This window comes from Siphateles boraxobius, unplaced genomic scaffold (assembly GCF_051911475.1).
Source record: "Siphateles boraxobius isolate OS27281-9 unplaced genomic scaffold, OSU_SipBor_1 61, whole genome shotgun sequence".
Lineage (NCBI taxonomy): Eukaryota > Metazoa > Chordata > Actinopteri > Cypriniformes > Leuciscidae > Siphateles > Siphateles boraxobius.
The window spans coordinates 1,169,438-1,193,700 of NW_027509188.1; the positions used below are offsets into that span (position 1 = coordinate 1,169,438).

At 34.6% G+C, this 24,263-nt stretch overlaps 1 protein-coding gene across 1 annotated transcript in view; it reads left to right on the forward strand.

Moving 5' to 3' along the window:
* The window catches only part of LOC143718467 (uncharacterized), a 28,096-nt gene extending 11,470 nt beyond the window's left edge, over positions 1-16,626 (forward strand). Inside the window, exons 6-7 of the mRNA XM_077209528.1 lie at positions 269-428; positions 16,032-16,626. Coding sequence (XP_077065643.1) covers positions 269-428; positions 16,032-16,183 — 312 coding nt within the window. The 3' untranslated portion in view covers positions 16,184-16,626. The remainder of the gene's footprint in view (positions 1-268; positions 429-16,031) is intronic.
* The last annotated feature ends 7,637 nt before the right edge of the window (positions 16,627-24,263 follow it).

Consider the following 24,263-nt stretch of genomic DNA (forward strand, 5'->3'; position numbering starts at 1 on the left):
GCATCTCTGCTCTCCTTTTTCCCACAGTAAAATGGCAACACACAACGTAAATGGTTTACAGTAGATTAGCCAGAAATTGTAATGTGTGAGCACCTAAACAGTTTCTCAGGAGCACACAATAAGTTTCTTAAGTGCTCTATATATATAAATTTTTTTTAAAGAGAGAGAATATTTTGACCAATTTCATCTATAATAATCTTTGTATTTAGTGATTAAAGTTCTAAAATATTAAACCACTGCTTAAAACTAATTACATAAATGATTTCAGGTAAACACACTGGCTCTTAAAGGTGGGGCGAACGTGCAGGAGTCTGTTTGGAGAATCATGCATGGTCTGTTTACCAACTCCTTGGCGAGGAAAGTTAACATGAGGGGATTGAATGGAAAGATTAGCTTCCTACGCCTACAGATACGAGATGTTGTGATTGGTAAGTTGCCATTTATTCCCAATATGTAAGGAGTGAAACAATTTCCTTATGAAATCAATTCCTTGTGAATCCAAAACTCAGGAACTCTGGCAACACGCATGGCATCCAACAAAACAATAAACTTTCTAATCTTGACGGGAAGATCTGGGAGAAAGACCATTTGCTCATCTGTCCCTTCACCAATCCTTAAAGGAACACTCATTTTTTTGAAAATAGGCAAATTTTCCAACTTCCCTAGAGTTAAAAAGTTGAGTTTTACCATTTTCAAATCCATTCAGCCATTTGCTCATCTGTCCCTTCACCAATCCTTAAAGGAACACTCATTTTTTTGAAAATAGGCAAATTTTCCAACTTCCCTAGAGTTAAAAAGTTGAGTTTTACCATTTTCAAATCCATTCAGCCGATCTCCGGGTCTGGTGGTAGCACTTTATAATAGTTAATTTAAATGGAACCATAATCGGAACCGGAAAATTTCTAACAATACTTATGAAGATCCGTGTTGTGTAATATATGTTGAATTTTGACATTGAACATCCAACCTTTAAATTAAGTTGACAATAAGTAATAAACAGTATTGAGCATTGAGTAGTTGAGTATTTAAAAGTATTATAATCACCATGTATTATCTAAGTAAGTTACAGAACTGGCAAGTTTGTGTCTGTGCGTTCACTGTTCACAGAGTGAATTTCTGAGCAATGGTAGGTCCTTAATGAACAAATTATGAATATGAAAGTATCGGATTTCCAGAATAATCAAATATCTAAATTAAAATACAATTGATTTTTGTGATCAGTTTTTAATTAGTAATATTGCCTAAATTAAATGATCACTTGAAATGGTAACACTTTACGGTAAGGGTACATGAATTATCATGAATTCATGCATGAATTAGGCATTAATTCATGCATTAATATCTCATGAATCATCAGGAATCATCACGAGTTCAACGTTTTTCATTCATGACTTCATGGATGAACAACACCTTAATTAAAACATTAACTAAGATGAGTACATCATCATGAATTATGATTTATTACGCATGATCATGATGTTTTCTTTGTTCACAAAAAAAAATTTTGTCTTTACTATCCATTGTGGATAAAGCTACAGTTATGGTACCTGAATCATCATGAACTCATGCATAACAAAAAAGCATTAATTCATGCATGCAAGACTACTCTTCGAATGATTCGTTTCAAAGCATGTTCATGTCTTCTTCATAGCCTGCAGGTAAATGGACAGACCACAAAATTGGCCCATCATAGCAAATAGCGCACGAATTCTGTTGACATTCAAATACAGTAGTCATCATTAACTAAGCATAATCTTTCAATGACTTCATCATGTGTGTGGCCCCTCAACTAAAGTGATGACTTGGTCCTTTGAAACGCTGATAAACAATGTGTTTTCATTGTGATCTGAGTTATCCAGCATGTTCATGTCTTCATAATAGCCTGCAGGTAAATGGACAGACCCCAAAATAGACCAATCACAGGTCATAGCACATAAATTCTGTTGACATTCAAATACACTACTCATTATTAACTAAGCATTATCTTTAAATGACTTCATCATGTGTGTGGCCCCTCAACTAAAGTGATGACTTGGTCCTTTGAAACGCTGATAAACAATGTGTTTTCATTGTGATCTGAGTTATCCAGCATGTTCATGTCTTCATAATAGCCTGCAGGTAAATGGACAGACCCCAAAATAGACCAATCACAGATCATAGCACATAAATTCTGTTGACATTCAAATACACTTCTCATTATTAACTAAGCATTATCTTTACATGACTTCATCATGTGTGTGGCCCCTCAACTAAAGTGATGACTTGGTCCTTTGAAACACTGATGAACAATGTGCTATTAATGGTGGCATAACTGTGAAATGACATGAATATGAACAAGGAAGTTCAAGCCTTTGCAAACAATGTACTGTGGACACAAATGGAGTTTGATCTGAACTTTACTGCTTTATTCTGAGTGTAACAGTGTAAACCAGACAAATCCACAGCAATACCTGGGAAGAGCTGAGAAGGAATTCAGTACATACACCATGAACTTTATTTTAAGTGCCTGTATATCTCTTAGGAGTCACCTTTTAATGTATAAAGTTTTATACATTAATCACAATTATTGGCTAACAGGGAAACTGGTCCCGAATGTCCTTAAATAAACGACCAAGTAACCCTTTCTTATGCTTGTTTCCAAGCCAGTAGGTCCATTCTATTACTGCAAGATGCTCTTTCAAAAGCTTGGCAGTTCGGTTTCCCCTCAATCGCCAAATTGTCGATTTGTATGTTAACCATGCCCTCTCCAAGTGCTGAGTGTCAGCTCCACTTACAGGATCAACAAACCACCTTGAATGATTCACGGTGAAATGCCTGTAGCCCAAATTGCTGAGAACACCCCTATATGCTCTCCACTCGTCACTAAGAATTAATGTCCCAGGCTGCACATGCTTCACCAATAAGGGAATCAGATGGTGGCGGGACCTCTTCTTGACCAGCCTCAGGATAGGTCTTCGATGCCTTTCTTTTACTCCAAGCATCCCAAAAACCCACTTTTTGCGTCTCCAGGTGTTTGATATTCTCCCACGAGCATACTGTAAAAAAAAACATATTTTCTTAACATGAAACTAATATATTATATAGACTCATTACATGCGAAGTGAGATATTTCAAGCCTTTATTTGTTATAATTTTGATGATTATGGCTTACAGCTTATGAAAACCCCAAATTCAAATTTAGAATATTGTGAAAAGGTTTTCATAGCTGTAAGCCATAATCATCAAAATTATAACTTTTTTTTTTTTTTTTTTTTTTTTTTTACTTTATTTATTTACCAGGGACAACGTACAAAATACATTAATCTTACGAAAAGATGTTTTGTACCAGAGTTAGCCGAAGCTAATTTTCATCTGCAGTCCCCGGGCAGGTACACACAATATTTACAACATTACATTACAAAATAACTATCAATCGTACTTAGCAAGTACATATAATATTAGTCCAACAATGGTCATTTAAAAACAATCAGATGTTCAAGATGAAAGAACTAATCAAAAGACCATCACAGCCTATAATATATACAACAAAGTCAAAAACATTTACTTTAAAAATAACATTTGTACATTTTAAATATGCTGATGCTGACACAGCTGGTTATCAAGAATGTGTTTCTTTAAGTGAAACACAAATAAAGGCTTGAAATATCCATAGACAGTAAAATATATGGACACAGCGACCCCATAGATTTCAACAGAGAAAAGTGAAGCCAATCAGAAGCACTCACTTCCTGATGGCTGAGCAACTGCGCCGGCTCACACTGAGCTGGACGACGTAATGTCACGTGAGCATCCTGAATGTCTTCTAGTAGCTGTGCCGAGAGAAATCTGAATAATTCCCTTCCGAATCTCGCAGAGACGGAGAGCGTGAGCCTTAGCTGTCCGTGAGCTAGCAGCAGGAGCCACTTTATGAGTCTCTATGGGCTTCTCCCTTGACTTAATTAGACTTCATGCCTCCACGTCCCCCCGATTGTCGGCGAGCTTCTCCGCCTGTCTATACGGTAATTTCTCGACTGTGCGACGGAGAGTCGCGTGGTTATGACGCAATCGTTAGCCTATTTTTACAAAAACTGCTTCTACGGGGCCATAACGTAAGATAAAAGGTAATGGAGCCTTTTATACATTGTTGTGTTTCTTTAGAAATAAATAATGGACGAATGGAGTCTTTGCCTTTACCTCAGATTTACCTCAGATGTAAAGTTATTCGCTGTCAAAGTGACGCAAAAATTAATGGGAGTCAATGGAATGCTAACAGCAGGTGATGGTCAGCTACAGTGGCGGTGCACGGGAGTCTTCAGTTTCCGGCTGGTGGATTACCCCCTTGGAAATATCTCACTTTGCATGTAATGAATCTATATAATATATTATTTTCAGTTCAATTACTGAAATAAATGAACTTTTACAGGAAATTCTCGAGTTTAACCTGTAGAGCATATTATTTGCATTTGAGTTGGCAAATAGGAAGTTAGGGCTGATACACATTCTAGTAGCAGAACGCAACACAACAAAATAAGATAGTTTCATATAGGGCTGTCGCGATAACCGCAATATTGTAGTACCGCGCTAATGACAAGCCAACCGCAGAGGACTGCAAGTAACCGCAGGAACCGCGATATTTGCGTTTTTTTCTTTTTTCATAAGAAAATCCTTCTTGTTTTGAACTTTGTGCATGTTTATTGAATGTTAAATAAGTTAATAATGAAAACAAGACTGTATCATGGTGATTTGTACAGAGGCTTTGCAGATTTGCATGAAACAGACAGTGAATGAGAGATGGACTGAGCGCGTATGATTACCTGCATCTCTCTTTAGGTCATATATTCGTGAAAAGGTTGCCGTGTCCAAGGAAAGCAAAACATTTGTTGTATCTTTCGTTTAACGTTTAAGGTTACCATGAATAGTCGCGCTGGTCAGCATCCACAGCACGAGGGAAAAAAATCAGCGAGTCACACATTGAATCAATCATTGATCTCTATTGAGGGAAGCATCCGCTTCAGAGTTACCCATGCAAGTTGATGCAACGCATTGCTGGTCAGCTGAGCCTTGAAAAGTGGAGCTCAAAGTTAAAAAATAATTAGCACCTTTACATCTATCTTTTAATGAATCTGCGTTTTTGAACGTGTTCGTTGAATGAACGGTTAAATGACTCACTCTAAGACAGTCCGTTGCCGTAACAATGAAACTGTGCGCTGAGTGACAGCCTTTCAGTGCAGAGACGGTGTTTAGTTTCGGTTACATTGAAAATTTCCTTTTTTTTGTGCATGCTGACCACATCGCAACAATTATTTAGCAATAAATAAATATAAATAAATCAAAATAAATAAATGGCGATAAAACCGCATATTTATATTCATGTCTATTGAACCACTCAAAATTACCGCAAGGGAAATTACTTCACCGCGACAGCCCTAGTTTCATCTTAATACTTATAGAATACCTTTCGTTTATGGCGGAAGTTGTTCTCATCAATGACAACAGACTCCATTTCATCTCCAAGTCGTTGTCCTGTTTTATTTTCATATCGCCTCATTGCATGTCTGCACACTCTTCTTACACGGGATGACATCTTTGAGAGTGTTGCTGAACTTTTAGCAATACCATCTGCCTTCATATCAACCTGCCTCATTCGCAAGCCTTGAGAAAACCTGACAAAGAAGAACATTTACTTGAATATTAAACAAATGCCGAGCAGCATAGAAATGTTAGTGACTAAAAAATAAAATGATTGAGTCTATCATTGACTGTGCCTTAATATATGGACTACTGCAGAAAGCCACCATCCACTGCATGCCTAACAGTTTTACTGATCATGCTATTTAGCGAGGTCCAAACATTGCAGGGTTTTGTGGGTTAAAGAACCAAAGCCTTCCAAATCCATGTGTGTCTATGTGTTTTATATATATATATATATATATATATATATATATTGTGTGTGTGTGTGTATAGAGACAGAGAGAGGGAGAGAGAGAGAGAGAGAGAGAGAGAGAGAGAGAGAGAGAGAGAGAGAGAGAGAGAGAGAGAGAGAGAGAGAGAGAGAGAGAGAGAGAGAGAGAGAGAGAGAGAGAGAGAGAGAGAGAGAGAGAGAGAGAGAGAGAGAGAGAGAGAGAGAGAGAGAGAGAGAGAGAGAGAGAGAGAGAGACTACAGTAAGTACAATTACTTATCTGAATGTATGATTTGGATTACCTGTAAAAAAATTTCATCCATGAAAATAGGCTGCATCTTGACTTCTCAAAGATTGATCCTGATCTGACAGTCTAAACTTAACCATGCACATAACTTACCACCTGTAGATGTCTGCTGAGTTGCCTTTCTTCTTTAACTTCATCTTGTTCTGACACAACCTGCATCTTATTCTATTTTTCAACAGCTTCTTTTTCTGTAACCATTTAACTAATTTGACTGTCTTCCTCTTGGTTATCTTTCCCTCCGTTAAAGACAATATTTTACTTCCTAAATGCATGGTTTTATGTTAGATTACCTGTAAAAAATGTCATCCATGAAAATAGGCTGCATCTTGACTTCTCAAAGATTGATCCTGATCTGACAGTCTTGGTGCTTCTTTTGCCTCTGTGGCTATTATATCGGCACACCCTTGAGGAAACCAAAAAAACAAAAACAAATTATGTGCAGCCTACATAGCCTAAATTGAAAAAATATTAGGTGTTTAGAAAATATAAATTCAATAAGAAATGGTATGCGGTTGGTTGAATTAAATGTCTTGGCTAACATTAAATGGATAGTTCACCCAAAGTTGTCTGTCATAATTTACTGACCCTTAAGTTGTTCCAAACCTGTATGAGTTTTCTTGTTCTGTTGAACACAAAGAAAGATATTTGGAGGAATGTTTGTAACCAAGCAGATCTCACCCCTTATTGACTACCATAGTAGGAAAAAAATATACTATGGAAGTCAATGGGGGATGACATCTGCTTGGTTACAAACATTCCTCCAAATATATTTCTTTGTGTTCAGCAGAACAAGAAAACTCGGTTTCACTTTATTTGGATGGTCCCTTTAACACATTCTGTTGTCTATAAGTAACGTTGCACCTACATCTCTACTAACTCTCACTAGAGTGTTAGTAGAGTATTTGTAGACTGGTAGGGTTAGGGATAGAATAAGTTCACATGTAGTTGCAAAGTTACTTATAGTCAGTAGAATATCTGTTGGAGGAGCATCACAATAAAGAGTTAGCAGATATTAAGCAGACAGTCTACTAATACTCTAATGAGAGGGACCATCAAAATAAAGTGTTACCGAAAACTCATACAGGTTTGGAACAACTTAAGGGTGAGTAAATTATGACAGACAAATTATGCCTGCAAAGATAGATTCTACAGCAGGGAGAGCTGCTGTATAATCTTTGGTATTCGCGTAACTTAGATAAATTAACGCCATCAAATTATTTGAAACAGCTGGACATAATCTCATTTTTATAAAACTAACATTCATGAATTAACTTAACCATGCACATAACTTACCACCTGTAGATGTCTGCTGAGTTGCCTTTCTTCTTTAACTTCATCTTGTTCTGACACAACCTGCATCTTATTCTATTTTTCAACAGCTTCTTTTTCTGTAACCATTTAACTAATTTGACTGTCTTCCTCTTGGTTATCTTTCCCTCCGTTAAAGACAATATTTTATTTCCTAAATGCATGGTTTTATGTTAGATTTTCTCTCAATTTAAAGTTACCAATCATGCAACTTCCACTTGCATCTTGGGACTGTGGAGTTGGGCGCTGATTAAAATAACGAAGAAGAAAAAAGATTTGGGCGCTAATTTTGAGGATACGCCCAAACGTGGTCCGAGTGTGCACGCGCATACGTTAACTGAACTACACGTTCCTCGAGTCCAGGGAATAATTATCGTGAAGGCTACTTAACTTCCATGTATGATTTGAAGTAATTAAAATGTATCTATTTGTGAGCGATTTCTCTTAACTGGCTCATTCGTCTCAGTTGCAGTTATATGGTTGAAAACAAAATAACGTTCCTTTGACGTCATCTGGATGGGGCGTTTATTACCACCACCCACCCACATTACGTCTGTGGTTGGCATCATGCTTCCAAACAAAAACATTATACAATTTCTTAATGACATCAAACTATTTGGAGCCCGCTTTACTCTGACAGAGATATCATACTTTGACAATACACTGGAAATCCAGGCCCCTAGAGAGCTCCTTTTGGAAATGAGGCTACGAACGAGAACAACCTCTGCAGTCATACGACTTGAACCGGTCAGAAGAGAGGAGGAGGAGGAAGAGGGGCGCGCCAAGTCCAAAAACACACATCGAAGTAATCACCTTAGCAGTACTATTAACATGTACTCTGTGGCTATGCGAAGAGGCAAAAGAAAGATCAATTGCATTGGTATGTGGACTGACAACCTCCAATGTGTCAATTGATGTGCCGTTATGCATTAAGTTTGTTTTTTCTGAAACGTATGTCCACTAAGTTACTTCATAGAAAGCTGGCTCGCAAGTAACTACTAGCTAGCTGATTGATTAATGTTCTTCTTTGTCGTTAGCCTTTCTTTAATGTCAGTTTAATAATCGGCTGCAAAAGTGTTTGCGCTCATCTATACAGTTAATGAACATTATTAGCCAGCTTTCTGCCTGGCAGCATTACTCTATGGTGAATAACCTTTTAAATATTTAGGTTAGGCTAATGGTTATATTATCATTAGCCTACCTTTTAGGATGATACCTACCTTTTAGGTTTGCTAGTTAACTTAGTCCTGACCATAGACTGTTACAACATTATAAGTAATAATTTAGATTAAGCTACAATTAGCTATGGTAACTTACTGGTACAGGTGACTTTAGCACAATATTAAAATTTTTCGAGTTTCACCTGTATAATGTTAACTGTTTCAGTGTTAGCCAAATATAAGATTTTTTTTAACAACGATACCAATAACAAAGATATCGATATCAATGATTTTTTTATTTTATCAATAAGACCTATTTAATATAATTATAGTGAAATAATTAATTTGGTACCATGCAGATTTGCCGATTTGCCTCTGATCAAGGGCTTTTGTCGTTGACTTGCAAATCGGGCTTAAATCATGTAAGTTAATGTGAACTTGGCATTAGTCTACAAATCTGGATAAGATTCTTATGCATGTTAACTATACCATGGTAATAAGCTGAAATTTATAGATGACATTATTATTTTGGGAGTGATCATAAAAAAGAATATATCAGCAATGTAATTACTTACAATAGATTGTAAGTACCAATTCATTGAGTGACATTTAAATTGCATCTTCTAAGCTGTTAGAAAATGTTCCTCCAACGCTTTCTCATTTCCCTTTCACCAACAAAAAAAAAAGTGTTCACTTATGTTATAAAGTGCTGTTTTGATATTGTTCTCTTCATCTTCTTTAATTTTCCACCCAGACCCGTCCTTGCAGCAGTCTCCACAAGACATGCCGAATAAATCTGCAAGTGTCAAGAAGGCTGAAAAAGGTGGGTTTACTAATTAAGTTTTTTGGCCCAAGACTTTTTGGCTTTCAATGTATTATTATAAAAATTGTGACAACAGTAATACTTCTATGCATAGAAATCTAGAGCAGTGCTGATATGAAGGTATTTCTTGCCAAAAAGGGGCTACAACTCTCATTAACTGTTGAAATTAACATTTAGAGTTGTGTGACTTACTTATTTACGATATCTGATGTTGAAAGTGATGTTGATTTAGCTTACAAGTTAAACAGTCATAGGTGGTTTCTCAATATTAAGGTAGCCTGTGTCTTGGTATTTTTTAATTTTGGTAGGATCATTTTCATTACCATCCTAAATTTTGCATCAAATATTTAACAAAACGAATAACCTTCAGTGAAGCAGTCATGTTCAGGTAGGCCTATGTCAATGATAAATAACAATTTCTGTGCAAAGAAATGGTTGTAATTGGATGAATTTTCACCCCTGATGAGACACCTACACCTTGTTTAAATGAAAGCCATATCCTCTTTAAATATATTGTTCTAATATTTAATATTTAATAATAATATTTTTTTTTTACATTGCCATTGTGGTCATACTTGCATTAGTACAAGGTTAATTACCTCCTATCATTATATATTGAAAGAAGTGATATACAATTTTTTCGCTTTTAGGAATACAAATTTGGCTGTAATGTATGTTTTATGTAATGTTCCTGCCTTTTTCTCAGTATTATTTGGGTTGCTTATTGGCTACTAAATAAAATAAAAAGTTTACATGATGGTGGTTGTATCTTTAGTTTTGTACCTCTCAAAATTTCCAGTGCCTCAGTCATAAGTAATGTTGGAGATTTAAACATAAATGAAAAAATACAGCTGTTTTGTGTGTTTAGTTGAGTGTTAAGCAGTTGACTTTCCAAGCCCTCGGACATCACTTGCTAAAAAGAATACAGACATATGTAACTAAATTTAATTTTTCATCTGTCATTTAAACAGTGCTTTCACCTCTGTGGAACCATCCACAGACCTCTGCAACAGAAAAAGCCAAAGAACCTGGTAAGGATGTGTGTAATGTTACTGCCTTTTTTCAATATTACATGGCTTGTCTTATACTGAATTAAAAAAAAAATGTTTACGTGATGGTGGATGCATCTTTAGTTTATCCCCACCACACAGCATTATACGATAAGAAGAGGTGGTTGGATGTGTGATGGTGATAGTAATGGTTGCTAATTTTGTACCTTTCACATTTCCAGTGCCTCAGTCCTAAATACATCTGTTGGAGATTTAAACATAAATGTAAAGTTAGAGCTGTTTTGTGTGTTTAGTTTTGCTGCTTACAATACAATCTGTATTGTAAAAATCGCTATATAAATGAAGGGGTGTGCATAAGACTGACATGACACCGTCATAATCATGACATGACACATGTCATGAATATGAAGGAGGTTTTATGCATGTGTCACAACTGTCATTAAGTGTCATTCGCTCAATTATGACATTTTTAATGCAAATATGACATTGTGTGAGATGTCTTTGTTATGACAACTTTTACATTACCAAGACAACACAACCTGTCATAAATATGTCATAAACATGACATAGCAGATTAATTATCAAACTTAAGAAACCACTTAGCTTTATGGGTTAACATGTCATTAAACTGTCATGTGGTTGGTTTTGACATTGGCTGTCATGAAGCCATTATGACATTTTAATGACAAATTACATTTGTACCACTGTAGTTGAGGTCAAGGAAAACATTCATGACACAGTTATAATGGCCTCATGACAGCCAATGTCAAAACCAACAGCCTGACAGTTTAATGAAATGTTAACCCATAAAAGCGAAGTAGTTTCTTAAGTTTGATAATTCATCTGCTATGTCATGTTTATGACAATTCATGTTGTCTTGGTAATGTCAAGTTGTCATGACAAAGACACTGACAGGTTATAATGTTTTGTTTTATGTCAAGTTGTCATAACAAATACATCTCAAACAATGTCATGTTTGCATTACAAATGTCATAATTGAGCGAATGACAGTTGTCATAAACATGCATAAGACCTCATTCATATTTATGACATCTGCCATGTCATGATTATGAAGGTGTCATGTCAGTCTTAAGCACACCCCTTCAAGTAAAGTGTTACCAATGAAGGTGACTTTACTTGACTTGAGTGTCAAGCAACTTGCTCAAGCCCTCAGACATTAGCATACATTTTTTGCTAAAAAGAATACTGGGTAACACTTTATTTTGATGGTCCCTTTTGAACATTCTGTTGACTATAAGTAACTTTGCAACTACATGTCAACTAACTCTCATTAGAGTATTAGTAGACTGTCTGCTTAATATCTGCTAACTCTTTATTGTGATGCTCCTCCAACAGATATTCTACTGACTATAAGTAACTTTGCAACTACATGTGAACTTATTCTATCCCTAACCCTACCAGTCTACTAATACTCTACTAACACTCTAGTGAGAGTTAGTAGAGATGTAGGTGCAACGTTACTTATAGTCAACTGAATGTGTTAAAGGGACCATCCAAATAAAGTGAAACCGAATACTGACATCTGTAGCTAAATTAAATTGTACATCTGTCATTGAAACTTCACAGTGCTTTCACCTCTGTGGGACCATCCACAGGCCTCTGTAGATGAAAAGGCTAAAGAAACTGGTAAGTTTCACAGTCAACTACATTTAACATAACTTTGAAGTATGTGATTTTTTTTTTTATCTCAGTATTGCTTTTCATGTGCTTTTATGCTGCTTTGTTCACTTGCTATTTAACTCTATAGATGAAAAGTGTTAATATTTTAAAATGTGTTAATCTGCATTACCATATCTAATTATGAGGTCTTAATTTATTATAGAAGCCCCCACTCTGCAAACAGCTCCGCAGGAGGCTAAGCAAACCATTGAAGGCCAAAAGACAGAGATTACCGCCTTAAAAGAATGGGTTGATATCTTGAAAGAGGATCGAGATTTCCTCCGGGAGAGACTTAAAGAGGGTAAAACTGATTTGAGGACATTACAGCTTCAAAAATGTTGATTGTCATAACACAATTGTCAAACAATTCCTATTATCTTTTCTCAGCTCTTGCCGTAAGAAGTGACAAGGGGGTAGATGTGGCCAGTAATATCCCACCAATAGAGCAGGCACCTGGAAAGAGGAAACAGGTGTCAGATGTAACCGATTCCTCATCCTCTGATTCCTCATCGGATTCTGAGCCCAATTCTGAGTCCCCAGAGCCCAAGAAAGCCAAGAAGAAGTCAAAGATCCAGCCCAAAAAGGCCAAGAAAATGGGCAAAAAACTAAGAGGTATGCAGTAAAGTCATACTCAAATTGAATCAGTGGTCAGTCTCTAATTGTGCAGTAGGTAAAAAATTAATATAAGCACTTTTAACGCACTTTTCAAACACTAAGTACTCTAGTTGATTCCACAGTACATCATGTGTTATTTTTAAAAATTAAAAAACAAATGGCCATAGATCTAGTTCCACTCCCAACTAACTGGTTTGGAATTGTGAACGGTGAACTGTAGTACAGCACTATTACTAGGCTGGTTCGATTTAATTGGATTCAACCATTAACGCTTTCTCTTGTTCTACAGTCAAAACCCCTGACGACTCCATCCGCCACTACAACATGGTGTTGGAAAAGATTAAAAAGGAACGCATCAGCAAAGCCGAAGCATATACAAGGCTTGAGGTCGATCGGAATACTATTGTGTTTCAGGCTCCGATTGCAGAACTTGCAGCGACTAACCCAGATCTGTTCCATACATTGAGGTCCACTTTTAAAAGAAAGGACAGTCTGAAAAGGTTTGCTGAAACTTGCAGGGGATTTTGTGAGCAGGAGCCTACAGCTTCAGCTATCCTAAAGAAAAAGGATGATGGATCCTTACTGGATATTTACAAGAAGTAGTTGTAAACAAGTTTTACAAGTAGTTTGTTTGTACTGCCATGTGTTTGTGCCATGTATTTGTTTAGTTTAGTTTTGTTCAGAATTAAATATTTCATGATATGGGGTAGTCCACAGCTGTAGCTTTATACAGGTGAAACTCAAAAAATTTGAATATCGTGCAAAAGTTCATTTATTTCAATAATTCAATTTAAAATGTGAAACTAATATATTATATAGACTCATTACATGCGAAATTAGATATTTCAAGCCTTTATTTGTTATAATTTTGATGATTATGGCTTACAGCTATGAAAACCTTTTCACAATATTCTAATTTTGAATTTGGGGTTTTCATAAGCTGTAATCCATAATCATCAAAATTATAACAAATAAAGGCTCACTTCGCATGTAATGAGTCTATATAATATATTAGTTTCACATTTTACATTGAATTATTGAAATAAATTAACTTTTGCATGATATTCAAATTTTGAGTTTCACCTGTACATTAAAAGGTGACTCCTTACCCTAAAACCTTTTTTTTCTTTCTTTTTTTGAAAAACAGCTTCATGGTTTTGTAAAGAGATATACAGGCACTTAAAATAAAGTTCATGGTGTATGTACTGAATTCCTTCTCAGCTCTTCCCAGGTATTGCTGTGGATTTGTCTGGTTTACACTGTTTCAGAATAAAGCAGTAAAGTTCAGATCAAACTCCATTTGTGTCCACAGTACATTGTTTGCAAAGGCTTGAACTTCCTTGTTCATATTCATGTCATTTCACAGTTATGCCACCATTAATAGCACATTGTTCATCAGTGTTTCAAAGGACCAAGTCATCACTTTAGTTGAGGGGCCACACACATGATGAAGTCATGTAAAGATAATGCTTAGTTAATAATGAGAAGTGTATTTGAATGTCAACAGAATTTATGTGCTATGATCTGTGATTGGTCTATTTTGGGATCTGTCCATTTACCTGCAGGCTATTATGAAGACATGAACATGCTGGATAACTCAGATCACAAGGAAAACACATTGTTTATCAGCGTTTCAAAGGACCAAGTCATCACTTTAGTTGAGGGGCCACACACATGAAGTCATTGAAAGATTATGCTTAGTTAATGATGACTACTGTATTTGAATGTCAACAGAATTCGTGCGCTATTTGCTATGATGGGCCAATTTTGTGGTCTGTCCATTTACCTGCAGGCTATGAAGAAGACATGAACATGCTTTGAAACGAATCATTCGAAGAGTAGTCTTGCATGCATGAATTAATGCTTTTTTGTTATGCATGAGTTCATGATGATTCAGGTACCATATCTGTAGCTTTATCCACAATGGATAGTAAAGACAATTTTTTTGTTTTTGTGAACAAAGAAAACATCATGATCATGCGTAATAAATCATAATTCATGATGATGTACTCATCTTAGTTAATGTTTTAATTAAGGTGTTGTTCATCCATGAAGTCATGAATGAAAAACGTTGAAGTCGTGATGATTCCTGATGATTCATGAGATATTAATGCATGAATTAATGCCTAATTCATGCATGAATTCATGCATGAATTCATGATAATTCATGTACCCTTACAGTAAAGTGTTACCCTTGAAATTAGAGTCAGATTGAACATGGAGCTAGACTAAAAATGAAATGAAATCCTAAATAATGTAGAAGTGCAAGTAAAAGACAAAATATACATTAAACCTTCGACCAGGCCACTTATTCCTCTTGGGCTGGTGGGTGGATCCTTACAAATATAAATAGTCATTTATACTTTTAATATAAAAAAATTATTTTAATAGATTTTCAAGTTTTAAGATGATTAGAAGAAGAGAGCATGGGAGTACAAAAAGAGGAAATGGGAAGAGGAGGGGTGAAGAGAAGGGCAGAGGAAAAGGAGCGAGCAGATGAAGTACATAGTGCAACAGTCAGGTTCCGGAAGTAAAAATTCCAGTCTAAAATGGAATTTAAATTTTAACACCATTTTGTAAACCTGCAAAGACAGACTTTATGTGAGCTAGTTTGTTAATTGATTGTAGTCAGTTCTACCTAAGCCATCAGTTTGCTTTTTTTTTTTTTAATTTTTATATTAATATTTTTTAAAAAATAGTTTGAAAGTGGAATTCTTTTTGGAAAAACTACACTGTCATGCTGTTTTTAATTTGATTATGTTGTGATACATGGGATTGCAGTTCTTTTTATAAAGCCTTTAATTACACAGTCTTGTACCTTTTGTCTTTTTGTCCAGTTTAAAAAAAATCCTTTAAATCAAGTGGAGATTGACCGTACAAAGGTTTTTTTCTCTCTTTCTCTCTTCACTTAAATGCTTAAAGCATGAATGGAAAAAAACAAATCTGGAACCAGCATGGTTGAGCATGAATTCACTATATTAGAGATTAAGAAAGTGAAGGAGGCAGAGAACATTTTATGTATGCCTCAATACAAGCTCAAGGTTGCATAAAAAAAACATACACTGAATTAAAAAAAAGTAAAAATAAACATGATCTTAAATGATCTTTCGCCTGTAGTATTTTTTCGCCTGTAAAATTTTAATTTGAATCTGGGTTCAGGTTTTGATGTAATATTGCATTTTATTCAATATCCACATTACCTGATGAGTCACAAGTTAATTATACACCATGTGTGCTTGTGTTTTTCAGCGGCTGTGAGACGTAACCGTCTAACATCTGATGCCACAGAGAAAGACATTGATTCCACCGTTAAAAGATGGCTGTATCTGGCCCCAGACAGAGATGGTGGACGAAAAGAAAGGATAAAGAACAAAGTGCATAAGGACAATATGACTGGTTAACAGGCTTTAGGCATGGGTGTTCAGTCCAGAGTTCAACTTGTTCAGTGACAGAATCATGACTGTTTCAGAGTCATTTGAAGAGTGCTACTTGATCCTTGCCATAAACGTGGACAAAGTGTTTTGTGAAGTGAAACTTGTTGATGACTAGAATCATGTTCTAGTGTTAAATGTTTAGTGAATCTTGTTCGTGACCAGAAACATGGACGTTCAAGCATTAGGCAAAGCAATGAAACTTGATGACCAGAAACATGGATGATCAAGTAACATTTAAAGTGAAACGTCATGGAAAACTTAAAAAAAACGGCACTTGTTTTATTTTTGTTTTTATTAATTTTTTGCTGAACTTAGAGAGGAGTGCAATTTTAGATAGTTGTTTGTACAACTGAAAAATGTCAGATGCCAATGCTTTGATGTTTAACAAAAATAAATATTTGTTCAGAATACTGTCTTGTTGTTACTATTTATCTGGGAGGGGTGTGTAAGTGGCTTGGTTATGGTGGTGTTGAGGCTGACATGGAACTCATCTGGTCCAGACCAGAAAAGGGCCAGCTATGGTCATACAGGTGGCTGAGATATGGTTCGGTCATGGCCCACCTGTGGCCCATATTGTGGATCTGTCATGGCCCATCTGTGGCCCATATTGTGGATCTGTCACGGCCCACCTGTGGCCCATATTGTGGCTGCCAGGTTTAGTTCACCTGTTTCATCCTCCGGTGTGGCTCAGTTCTGGCCTTTCTGCTTAAATACTGGTGTTGATATGGTTTACTTAAGGTTATGTTTTGGTTCAAATGTTACATTTTGATCTGGCCCAATTCTGGGCCAGTTATGGGTAATTAACTTGGCTGAGACTTGGTCCAGTTATGGCCCATGTGTGGCCCTTGTCTGGAATCCAGACCTGGTCCACACTAGGACCGTCATTCATTGCGGTATGTGGGCCAAGCAAAAGCTGGTTGTGTGGGCCGGAGCTGGGCCAGAGAAAAAATGCTATGTGGGAAATGAGAATTCATGAGAACATGCGTTTGAAGATTATAGTTTTGCTTGGAAAAAGCTGGCCCAAACCAGTTTTATTTCTTAAATTATTGAAATAATTAAATATTCAATAATAAACTTTTATGACAGAAATATCACTACATGTAGCTTAAATCATTTAATTATGTCATTATCAACACTTTAATAGCCTAATGCTAATGTCTAGAATAGCGATTTAAGCGTGAATTGCAGTTAAAACTTTGTTTTAAGTCAATCTCAAACTCAGATAGCCTGTGGGGGGTTTGGAGGGACAGTTCAGTGTGTGCAGGACAATAGGTGTTAATGTTCCTCTTTCATATGGAAAGTGTCGGATAGCCAGCCTGATGAGCAAAGGCAAAATTATTTTAAGGATAAATCTCTCGATGTGTCCAAATGTAGGCCAAGGTTATTTTCGTAAACGAAAACTGAAACTAAGACTAAAACTATTGGTCAAATTTTTTTTTCGGAAACTGAAATAAAATTAAAAATTCATAGTAAATGAAAAACTAAAACTAAACGAAACTAACAACAGTTACTGAAAAACTAACTGATATAAAATAATAATTAGCAAAAATAAATAATAGTTTTCGTTATTAAGCTCTTTACTTTGGTGGAAAATCTGACCTGTGGCTGATACTGGGCTTCATACGCGTGAAGTTTCTGAGGCGATTAAACGCTGTCCTGCTGTGATGCGCTCAATGAAGGACCGTAACGTAGAACACATGGCTAGTGCTAAGCGCTGTTCATAAAGGATGCATCTGTTGCAGTGGAATGGGAAATAACACAAGGTAATAAGAGGCAAGTTGGACTTCTTTTAACTTGAGCGCAGCATTTTTAGAATGCCGTTTCATTTGCGAGACGCGGGTGCGACAGCAAAACAAGTTCGTCAAGCACAAAAAAACTTTAATGTTCTACCCTACTATGTTTGAGATGTCATGTTTGCATGGGGGTTGACAGTCTGAAAGGTGCTGTTATTATCTTTGTTTTTTTAAAACATTTACTGCTAATAATATCAATGTGGAGACATTTCCCCGCAATGTATGGAATACCAGGACACACACACACACATACTTGTTTTCCAACCATAAGGGGGTCCAACGTTTTTTGCCTAATTGTGGGGTCCACCATTTCCAGTGGTTCTACAGACTTATAAAACATCAAGCAAGATAACAAAAATTTCCTAATAAGAAATATCACTTCAATATAACAAAATTCAAACAAAATTGTTTGCACATGCGTTTTTGTGTCACTTGTGGGGCCTGGATTAAACATTTAGGAGTTGTAGGGTCCATTTTCATAGATACACACACATTTCTAATCTTTATATCTTAGCAGGGACCAGAGTCACTATCTGTAAAACATCAACTACTTCCATTATTTGCCCTTGATTACCATATAAACCTTTATAGATTATAATGTATATCCTCTAAATTAATCTGCACACGTCTATATTAGCTTAGCCATTAACATGGCATAAGCCAAAAGCCAATCCAGAGACTTTTCTAAATCAATGAGCCCTCAAATTTTGGTCACAGCCTGAACTTCTTCAGTCTGCAGGACACCAACTGTACTTTCTCTGCATTGTATTGGTTATTGAATGAACTGTGCGGTTTTGCTGAAGGGGATCTTGTTTGTCCCATGGTTACTTTTCCTCTATTTCTAATGAAGTTGTGTTCCTAGCCAGTCATGTTCACTGCAGCTTAAAGATAATATACTCGTTTAAAATGAGGACTTCACATGAAAACTCCCTATTCATCTGATGAATAAAGATTAAGACCCAGTGGAATTATAGCACTAATACAGTGAGTAATATTTTACACAAAACACTGGAATAAAAGAAACAACAACTTTAAAACATGATTTGTCCTCAATGAACATATATTTGGTATTACACAATGTTTTTTTTTCAAAAAGAGGTTATACAACATTTTAATAACATTGACCAAAATAAATGTTACAGCAATAAACATGCTATAAGCAACTCAAGGAATTACAATCCAACAGTCTTTTTTGTTGTTGCTATAAAACACTTAAAAGACAATTGACTGGATCTAACCCTTTTATATGTTATAGTATAAGACAACAAAGAACTTTAAAGGGTTAGTTCCCCCAAAAATGAGCATTCTGCCTTCATTCACCCACCATCAAGGCATTCTAAACCCATAAGAAACTTGTTCATCTTCAGAACACAACTGAAGATATTTGAATGAAACCTGAGAGATTTCTATCTTTCCATTTAAAAACCGTTCACCCTAAACTTTCAAACTTCAAAACATTCATAAAGAAAAAGTTATCAATGTGACAAATAACAAACAAGAAAATCGCATATGAGGCGAAGAATTATTAGTAACCAGGAAAAATGAGAATAATTGTGTGCGCTGCAGCGATGCAAAGTCCAGTTCACAGTTATTGCATTGGTGGAGAATATGAATAATAGATTGATTAAGTGAGATCAACAATAGTACAAAAACAGGGCAGAGCAATATATAACAAACAAGGAAAAGGGCATACGAGGCAAAGAATCACTATTAACCAGAAATGATGTGTATAATTGTGTGTGCTGCATCAATGCAAAGTCCAGTTCACAGTTATTGCAATTGTTGGATAATCTTAAGTGGGTGGATTAAGTGAGAGCGCATTCACATTATAAAACAGGGATTAAACCACATGGATTACTTCTACGTTATAAATGCTCTGAAGCTGGAAAGTTTAGGATGAACAGAGTAGCAATGTGTTTCCTAAGTTTTGTTGAGGTTAGTGCTTTGGGGTGTTTGATGTCATCACATTCATTCACAAACTGCCTAATGCAATCGGAACCCCTCAAATAATGGACAGAGAGAGGCAATGCAAACAATGGAGGGAACAGAAATCTCTCAGGTTCCATTCAAAACATATTTTATGTTCCAAAGATGAACTAATTTCTTATGTGTTTGAAATGACAAAGAAGAGTAAATGACAACTAACCCTTTAAGAGGATAATACAATGAAAACAACTACATGTAAACTGTTGAAAACACTTAGAATGTATATCCCGATGTAAATGCTAGTGGGAAGGAATCCAATACGTTGAGCTACCTGTATTTCACTGTACTTTCCTTCTTATGACAGAAATACGATTTTTGATGAAGTATTTGACCGCCTTCCAGTCTCGATTTCCTAAAGCTTGAGCTTCTGCATCAACGCAGCGCTGACAGTCCTTTTTCCCTGGAACTTGGCTCCTCACAATGAATTTCCTTAGGTGTCTTTCTACTGCCGCACATTCATCTGTTGTCCAGCTTCTTTTGACAGCAGTTTCTTTACCTAAGTAAACATAAAAAAGAACTTGTTATTAAGTTTAGGTTAATGTCTTAAGTTTAGGATTTTTAAACCTTAATCTGAACTGAAAGACTATTGTATTGATCACACAGGTCATTCATTGCCATATTGACTTGGTTCAGAGGCTAAAAGTACTCTTAGTTTGTTTCTGAATAAAACATTTGACTAATAATAATAACTAGATAAAAAGTTTGTTGGCAAACTTTAAGTTGGCTTGAAAAAGCCTAGCCAGAAAGTTTGAAGTAGTTTTAAAAGCTTTCAGTTTAAAGGTTTTCAGTTTGAAATAGTTTTAGTTAGATAGTTTGGGGAGGTGGAGGGATACTGGAACAGCTGATACTAGGGAGAGGTAAGCGGCTGCTTATATACTCTGTTTGTTGATTGAAAGATTGGATGGGCTCGCTCCTCCCTAACTTACGTTTAGGAACTTCATCAAATATTGTGTGGCCATTACATGCAAAATTATCCATTATAAAAATCTGCCGGACGAACATATATATTCTATCAATGTCTAATAAATTGGCAAATTACCTACCATGGTAATGAAATATGAATCACATTGCTCAAAAATACATATGCTGCACATACAAATGTGCATATTATTATTCTTTGTGGAAACATGTATCTAAAAAGCTCAATAGCATTCAGTTAGACACAAATGATATTTAAAAACCTCAACTATTAAATAGTTTAGATAGATTATAAATGATAGATAGCAATTTGATTGTGTCTAGGGCTTCAAGGAGTTTATATTTGAATTTTTGACAGTTGGGGTGTTTGATCTGAACATCCGTCAATGCACGTCAGTGGGAGATTTTCTGAGTTTTAATAAGGAAAAACGTAAGTCCAATCAGTTAGAAAAGATAGCATGCCTAGTCAGAACAGTTTGAAGGTCTGAGCCGAGTTTGTAGTAGTTAAAGCTCTAGGAGGATATATATTTCTAAATTTAGGGTCAAAATAATAATAATAAAGATAGTAAAGGATTACTTTTTGAGAAAGAAAGAAAGATTAGTTAAGAAAAGAAAGAAAGAACAAAAGAAATAATAGAAAGAAGTAAAGAAAGATTAGTTAGAATGAAAGATAGAAGGATTAGTCAGAAAAAAAGAAAGATGGATTTGTTAGAAAGAAAGATAGATAGAAAGATGGATAGATTAGTTAGAAAGAAAGAAAGAAAGAAAGAAACAATGATTAGTTAGAAAGAAAGAAACAATGATTAGTTAGAAAATATACTTGAGAAAGAAAGAAAGATTAAATAGAAAGAAAGAAAGATTAGTTAGAAAGAAAGATAGAATAGCTAGAAAGAAAGAAAGACTAGTTAGAAAGAAAGATAGAAAAAAAGATTAGTTAGAAAGAAAGAAAGAAAGATTAGTTAGAAAGAGAAAGAAAGATGGATTAGTTAGAAAGAAAGATGGATTAGTTAGAAAGAAAGAAAGATTAGTTAGAAACAAAGAAAGATTAGTTAGAAAGAAATATAGATTAGAAAGAAAGATTAGTTAGAAAGAAAGATAGATTAGTTAGAAAGAAAGAAAGATTAGTTAGAAAGAAAGAAAGAAAGAAAGAAAGAAGAAAGATTAGAAAGAAAGAAAGAAAGAAAGAAAGAAAGAAAGAAAGAAAGAAGAAAGATTAGTTAGAAAGAAAGAAAGAAAGATTAGTTAGAAAGAAAGAAAGAAGAAATATTAGTTAGAAAGAAAGAAGAAATATTAGTTAGAAAGAAAGAAAGAAAGAAAGAAAGAAAGAAAGAAGAAATATTAGTTAGAAAGAAAGAAAGAAAGAAAGAATGAAAGAAAGAAAGAAAGAAGAAATATTAGTTAGAAAGAAAGAAAGAAAGAAAGAAAGAAAAAGAAAGAAAGAAAGAAAGAAGAAAGATTAGTTAGAAAGAAAGAAAGAAAGAATTAGTTAGAAAGAAAGATTAGTTAGAAAGAAAGAAAGAAAGAAAGAAAGAAGAAAGAATAGTTAGAAAGAAAGAAAGAAGAAAGATTAGTTAGAAAGAAAGAAAGAAAGAAAGAAGAAAGATTAGTTAGAAAGAAAGAAAGAAAAAGAAAGAAAGAAAGAAAGAAAGAAAGAAGAAAGATTAGTTAGAAAGAAAGAAAGAAAGAAAGAAAGAAAGAAAGAAAGAAAGAAAGAAAGAAAGAAGAAAGATTAGTTAGAAAGAAAGAAGAAAGATTAGTTAGAAAGAAAGAAGAAAGATTAGTAAGAAAGAAAGAAAGAAAGAAAGAAAGAAAGAAGAAAGATTAGTTAGAAAGAAAGAAAGAAGAAAGATTAGTTAGAAAGAAAGAAAGAAAGATTAGTTAGAAAGAAAGAAAGAAAGAAGAAAGATTAGTTAGAAAGAAAGAAAGAAAGAAGAAAGATTAGTTAGAAAGAAAGAAAGAAAAAGAAAGAAAGAAAGAAAGAAAGAAAGAAAGAAAGAAAGAAAGAAAGAAGAAAGATTAGTTAGAAAGAAAGAAAGAAAGAAGAAAGATTAGTTAGAAAGAAAGAAAGAAAGAATTAGTTAGAAAGAAAGATTAGTTAGAAAGAAAGAAAGAAAGAAAGAAAGAAGAAAGAATAGTTAGAAAGAAAGAAAGAAGAAAGATTAGTTAGAAAGAAAGAAAGAAAGAAGAAAGATTAGTTAGAAAGAAAGAAAGAAAAAGAAAGAAAGAAAGAAAGAAAGAAAGAAGAAAGATTAGTTAGAAAGAAAGAAAGAAAGAAAGAAAGAAGAAAGATTAGTTAGAAAGAAAGAAGAAAGATTAGTTAGAAAGAAAGAAGAAAGATTAGTTAGAAAGAAAGAAAGAAAGAAAGAAAGAAAGAAAGAAAGATTAGTTAGAAAGAAAGAAAGAAGAAAGATTAGTTAGAAAGAAAGAAAGAAAGATTAGTTAGAAAGAAAGAAAGAAAGAAGAAAGATTAGTTAGAAAGAAAGAAAGAAGAAAGATTAGTTAGAAAGAAAGAAAGAAAGAAAGAAAGAAAGAAAGAAGAAAGATTAGTTAGAAAGAAAGAAAAAGAAAGAAAGAAAGAAATAAAGAAAGAAAGAAGAAAGATTAGTTAGAAAGAAAGAAAGAAAGAAGAAAGATTAGTTAGAAAGAAAGAAAGAAAGAAGAAAGATTAGTTAGAAAGAAAGAAAGAAAGAAAGAAGAAAGATTAGTTAGAAAGAAAGAAAGAAGAAAGATTAGTTAGAAAGAAAGAAAGAAGAAAGATTAGTTAGAAAGAAAGAAGAAAGATTAGTTAGAAAGAAAGAAAGAAAGAAAGAAAGAAGAAAGAATAGTTAGAAAGAAAGAAAGAAAGAAAGAAAGAAGAAAGATTAGTTAGAAAGAAAGAAAGAAAGAAAGAAGAAAGATTAGTTAGAAAGAAAGAAAAAGAAAGAAAGAAAGAAAGAAGAAAGATTAGTTAGAAAGAAAGAAAGAAAGAAGAAAGATTAGTTAGAAAGAAAGAAAGAAAAAGAAAGAAAGAAAGAAAGAAAGAAGAATGATTAGTTAGAAAGAAAGAAAGAAAGAAGAAAGATTAGTTAGAAAGAAAGAAAGAAAGAAGAAAGATTAGTAAGAAAGAAAGAAAGAAAGAAAGAAAGAAAGATTAGTTAGAAAGAAAGAAAGAAAGAAAGAAGAAAGATTAGTAAGAAAGAAAGAAAGAAAGAAGAAAGATTAGTTAGAAAGAAAGAAAGATTAGTTAGAAAGAAAGAAAGATTAGTTAGAAAGAAGAAATATTAGTTAGAAAGAAAGAAAGAAGAAATATTAGTTAGAAAGAAAGAAAGAAAGAAAAAAGAAAGATTAGTTAGAAAGAAAGAAAGAAAGAA